This window comes from Hyla sarda, chromosome 11 (genome assembly GCF_029499605.1).
Source record: "Hyla sarda isolate aHylSar1 chromosome 11, aHylSar1.hap1, whole genome shotgun sequence".
Lineage (NCBI taxonomy): Eukaryota > Metazoa > Chordata > Amphibia > Anura > Hylidae > Hyla > Hyla sarda.
In genome coordinates, this window is record NC_079199.1 from 4,869,800 (window position 1) to 4,875,799 (window position 6,000).

Sequence of the window (6,000 nt, forward strand, 5' to 3'; positions counted from 1 at the left end):
TCCATCACTAGAGATCAGCGGTGACATCACTGAGAATACATCCTATCCATCACTAGAGATCAGCGGTGACATCACTGAGAATACAGCCTATCCATCACTAGAGATCAGCGGTGACATCACTGAGAATACAGCCTATCCATCACTAGAGATCAGCGGTGACATCACTGAGAATACATCCTATCCATCACTAGAGATCAGCGGTGATATCACTGAGAATACAGCCTATCCATCACTAGAGATCAGCGGTGACATCACTGAGAATACAGCCTATCCATCACTAGAGATCAGCGGTGACATCACTGAGAATACATCCTATCCATCACTAGAGATCAGCGGTGACATCACTGAGAATACATCCTATCCATCACTAGAGATCAGCGGTGACATCACTGAGAATACAGCCTATCCATCACTAGAGATCAGCGGTGACATCACTGAGAATACAGCCTATCCATCACTAGAGATCAGCGGTGACATCACTGAGAATACAGCCTATCCATCACTAGAGATCAGCGGTGACATCACTGAGAATACAGCCTATCCATCACTAGAGATCAGCGGTGACATCACTGAGAATACATCCTATCCATCACTAGAGATCAGCGGTGACATCACTGAGAATACAGCCTATCCATCACTAGAGATCAGCAGTGACATCACTGAGAATACAGCCTATCCATCACTAGAGATCAGCGGTGACATCACTGAGAATACATCCTATCCATCATTAGAGATCAGCGGTGACATCACTGAGAATACAGCCTATCCATCACTAGAGATCAGCAGTGACATCACTGAGAATACAGCCTATCCATCACTAGAGATCAGCGGTGACATCACTGAGAATACAGCCTATCCATCACTAGAGATCAGCAGTGACATCACTGAGAATACAGCCTATCCATTCACTAGAGATCAGCGGTGACATCACTGAGAATACAGCCTATCCATCACTAGAGATCAGCGGTGACATCACTGAGAATACAGTCTATCCATCACTAGAGATCAGCGGTGACATCACTGAGAATACATCCTATCCATCACTAGAGATCAGCGGTGACATCACTGAGAATACAGCCTATCCATCACTAGAGATCAGCGGTGACATCACTGAGAATACATCCTATCCATCACTAGAGATCAGCGGTGACATCACTGAGAATACATCCTATCCATCACTAGAGATCAGCAGTGACATCACTGAGAATACAGCCTATCCATCACTAGAGATCAGTGGTGACATCACTGAGAATACATCCTATCCATCACTAGAGATCAGCGGTGACATCACTGAGAATACAGTCTATCCATCACTAGAGATCAGCGGTGACATCACTGAGAATACATCCTATCCATCACTAGAGATCAGCGGTGACATCACTGAGAATACAGCCTATCCATCACTAGAGATCAGCGGTGACATCACTAAGAATACATCCTATCCATCACTAGAGATCAGCGGTGACATCACTGAGAATACAGCCTATCCATCACTAGAGATCAGTGATGACATCACTGAGAATACAGCCTATCCATCACTAGAGATCAGCGGTGACATCACTAGAGATCAGCGGTGACATCACTAGAGATCAGCGGTGACATCACTGAGAATACATTCTGCACTATTCTAACCTGTCATTGTTGACCCAGTAGATAGGATTTAAAGGGGAGCTCCAGAACATATAGATAATAAGGGTCTGCCTGCTGGGCCCCCCGTTCCTGATCTCCTGCCCCTGACTTTCAGCTGATGGAGGTGACACTGAACCATGATGGAGGACAGTAATGCAGAGCTGAGCCAGCGCAGCCATAGCCTGTAGAGATGAGTATGGCGGTTAGCGGGTTCTGCAGACAAATCATTACATTCAGAGAGGCAGCGAGATGATGGATGACACTTGGTCAGCGGAGCAGCGTATGGGATGGGTTAGAGGAGCGATGACTGAGGAGGGACTCCGCACAGAACCTAGGAGAACACTCCCTGCCCTAGGGGGCGCCCTATGTGACTGCAGCGCCTGGGCCTGTGTATTCCGCTGAATCGAGACGCTATGGCAGTGTTTCCCAACCAGTGTGCCTCCAGCTGTTGCATAACTATAACTCCCAGCATGCCTGGACGGCCTTCGGCATTCAGCCGAAGGCTGTCCAGGCATGCTGGGAGCTGTAGTTTTGCAACAGCTGGAGGCACCCTGGTTGGGAAACACTGCGCTACGGTATATGTGATGACTCTAGAACGTGCAGGATCTTGTGCTTGTTAATCTGGAAGCGGAGATGAGGCGACAGGAAATGCCGTGAATCTCTTTTTATAGAAAATATAACAATCTGTAGATTTATAAACTATTCGGTTGCATCGTGTCCAGAAGCTCGCAACGCGCGGCCTCCGTAAATCCCTGCAGCTAATTGTGTTACTGAAGCAATGAGTCTACCTGGTGATCCATGCACACAGCGGGTAAAGTGCCTTCTATCCCTCACTACAGACTACGTGTTAGAGGAAGCTCCGCCCATTGCGCTAACATACTGAGCTGAGGTCTGCAGACAGCGGTCGGGGTGCAGCTCTGCTGGTGACTGCCTGTTTGTCTCCCAGGCTCAGCGTTCTCTTGCGGTCACGGACTAAGGCCTTCTGATGCCGTTTCATGCGCTCCAGCTGCTCTTCGGCGCTCATTTTACCTCTTTGGTTGTCGCCATCGTAGAGGCGCTCAAAGGCACTTTTTGGTCTGTCCTGGTACAAGACACAAACAGAAAACTGTTACAGGAGGGACGAACCGCAGGATGGATGTGCGAGGATCAGGATGGATGTGCGAGGATCAGGATGGATGTGCGAGGATCAGGATGGATGTGCGAGGATCAGGATGGATGTGCGAGGATCAGGATGGATGTGCGAGGATCAGGATGGATGTGCGAGGATCAGGATGGATGTGCGAGGATCAGGATGGATGTGCGAGGATCAGGATGGATGTGCGAGGATCAGGATGGATGTGCGAGGATCAGGATGGATGTGCGAGGATCAGGATGGATGTGCGAGGATCAGGATGGATGTGCGAGGATCAGGATGGATGTGCGAGGATCAGGATGGATGTGCGAGGATCAGGATGGATGTGCGAGGATCAGGGTCAGGGTGGGTGTGTGAGGATCAGGATGGATGTGCGAGGATCAGGGTCAGGGTGGGTGTGTGAGGATCAGGATCAGGGTGGATGTGTGAGGATCAGGATCAGGGTGGATGTGTGGGGGTCAGGGTGGGTGTGTGGGGGTCAGGGTGGGTGTGTGGGGGTCAGGATCAGGGTGGGTGTGTGGGGGTCAGGATCAGGGTGGATGTGTGGGGGTCAGGGTGGGTGTGTGGGGGTCAGGGTGGGTGTGTGGGGGTCAGGGTGGGTGTGTGGGGGTCAGGATCAGGGTGGGTGTGTGGGGGTCAGGATCAGGGTGGGTGTGTGGGGGTCAGGGTCAGGATCAGGGTGGGTGTGTGGGGGTCAGGATCAGGATCAGGGTGGATGTGTGGGGGTCAGGATCAGGGTGGGTGTGTGGGGGTCAGGATCAGGGTGGGTGTGTGGGGGTCAGGATCAGGGTGGGTGTGTGGGGGTCAGGATCAGGGTGGGTGTGTGGGGGTCAGGATCAGGGTGGGTGTGTGGGGGTCAGGATGGATGTGCGAGGATCAGGATGGATGTGCGAGGATCAGGATCAGGGTGGGTGTGTGGGGGTCAGGATCAGGGTGGGTGTGTGGGGGTCAGGATCAGGGTGGGTGTGTGGGGGTCAGGATCAGGGTGGGTGTGTGGGGGTCAGGATCAGGGTGGGTGTGTGGGGGTCAGGATCAGGGTGGGTGTGTGGGGGTCAGGATCAGGGTGGGTGTGTGGGGGTCAGGATCAGGGTGGGTGTGTGGGGGTCAGGATCAGGGTGGGTGTGTGGGGGTCAGGGTCAGGATCAGGGTGGGTGTGTGGGGGTCAGGGTCAGGATCAGGGTGGGTGTGCGAGGATCAGGATGGATGTGTGGGGGTCAGGATCAGGATCAGGGTGGGTGTGTGGGGGTCAGGATCAGGGTGGGTGTGTGGGGGTCAGGATCAGGGTGGGTGTGTGGGGGTCAGGGTCAGGATCAGGGTGGGTGTGTGGGGGTCAGGGTCAGGGTGGATGTGTGGGGGTCAGGATCAGGGTGGGTGTGTGGGGATCAGGATCAGGATCAGGGTGGGTGTGTGGGGGTCAGGATCAGGGTGGGTGTGTGGGGGTCAGGATCAGGGTGGGTGTGTGGGGATCAGGATCAGGGTGGGTGTGTGGGGGTCAGGATCAGGGTGGGTGTGTGGGGGTCAGGATCAGGGTGGGTGTGTGGGGATCAGGATCAGGGTGGGTGTGTGGGGGTCAGGATCAGGGTGGGTGTGTGGGGGTCAGGATCAGGATCAGGGTGGGTGTGTGGGGGTCAGGATCAGGGTGGGTGTGTGGGGGTCAGGATCAGGGTGGGTGTGTGGGGGTCAGGATCAGGGTGGGTGTGTGGGGGTCAGGATCAGGGTGGGTGTGTGGGGGTCAGGGTCAGGATCAGGGTGGGTGTGTGGGGGTCAGGGTCAGGATCAGGGTGGGTGTGTGGGGGTCAGGATCAGGGTGGGTGTGTGGGGGTCAGGATCAGGGTGGGTGTGTGGGGGTCAGGATCAGGGTGGGTGTGTGGGGGTCAGGATCAGGGTGGGTGTGTGGGGGTCAGGATCAGGGTGGGTGTGTGGGGGTCAGGGTCAGGATCAGGGTGGGTGTGTGGGGGTCAGGGTCAGGATCAGGGTGGGTGTGTGGGGGTCAGGGTCAGGATCAGGGTGGGTGTGTGGGGGTCAGGGTCAGGATCAGGGTGGGTGTGTGGGGGTCAGGGTCAGGATCAGGGTGGGTGTGTGGGGGTCAGGGTCAGGATCAGGGTGGGTGTGTGGGGGTCAGGGTCAGGATCAGGGTGGGTGTGTGGGGGTCAGGATCAGGGTGGGTGTGTGGGGGTCAGGATCAGGGTGGGTGTGTGGGGGTCAGGGTCAGGATCAGGGTGGGTGTGTGGGGGTCAGGATCAGGGTGGGTGTGTGGGGGTCAGGATCAGGGTGGGTGTGTGGGGGTCAGGATCAGGGTGGGTGTGTGGGGGTCAGGATCAGGGTGGGTGTGTGGGGGTCAGGGTCAGGATCAGGGTGGGTGTGTGGGGGTCAGGGTCAGGATCAGGGTGGGTGTGTGGGGGTCAGGATCAGGGTGGGTGTGTGGGGGTCAGGGTCAGGGTGGATGTGTGGGGGTCAGGATCAGGGTGGGTGTGTGGGGGTCAGGATCAGGGTGGGTGTGTGGGGGTCAGGATCAGGGTGGGTGTGTGGGGGTCAGGGTCAGGATCAGGGTGGGTGTGTGGGGGTCAGGGTCAGGATCAGGGTGGGTGTGTGGGGGTCAGGATCAGGGTGGGTGTGTGGGGGTCAGGATCAGGGTGGGTGTGTGGGGGTCAGGGTCAGGGTGGGTGTGTGGGGGTCAGGATCAGGGTGGGTGTGTGGGGGTCAGGATCAGGGTGGGTGTGTGGGGGTCAGGATCAGGGTGGGTGTGTGGGGGTCAGGATCAGGGTGGGTGTGTGGGGGTCAGGATCAGGGTTACCTTAGGAGCGTCTGTGGTGGTGCCCCTCCTCAACGTGACGTACGACGCAACAGACGATGACTGAGACACTCGGGAGGTCGACCCCGATAAACCTGCAGGAGACAATGCACAAGTGGGGGCGGAGAGGTCAGAGGTCACACATGTAACACGAGGCTGTAACATCTTCTCTTAGGCTATGTTCACACGGGGGATGTCAGCACAGAGAATCTCTGTAGGGACCGCTCAGGAGTCTCATAGACGACATTCCGCACAGAAATCCCTCAGGGACCTGTATATATGGGGGTCCTCCATCTGGGTGTGGACTGGGAGCATGTGCTGAAGACGACACTGACCATCCCCCGATATCCCGCTCACTATGGTTCCTGATCATATATCTATAGTATTTACGATTGTCCTATGGGTGGCGCTGATCTCGACTACAACAGTAATTGACTATATATCTGAT

General features: G+C 55.6%; 2 protein-coding genes across 5 annotated transcripts in view; both read right to left on the reverse strand.

Annotated features, from left to right (window-relative positions):
• The window catches only part of TTC7B (tetratricopeptide repeat domain 7B), a 159,847-nt gene that overhangs the window by 38,280 nt on the left and 115,567 nt on the right, over positions 1-6,000 (reverse strand).
• LOC130295420 (pleckstrin homology domain-containing family A member 7-like) overlaps positions 2,169-6,000 on the reverse strand; it is a 29,391-nt gene continuing 25,559 nt past the window's right edge. For all 4 annotated transcript variants that reach the window (XM_056546131.1, XM_056546134.1, XM_056546132.1 and 1 more), the window contains 2 exons: positions 5,556-5,647; positions 2,169-2,710 (listed from right to left, as the gene is read on the reverse strand). In XM_056546131.1, the coding sequence (XP_056402106.1) occupies positions 2,501-2,710; positions 5,556-5,647 (302 nt within the window). In that variant the 3' untranslated portion in view covers positions 2,169-2,500. The remainder of the gene's footprint in view (positions 2,711-5,555; positions 5,648-6,000) is intronic.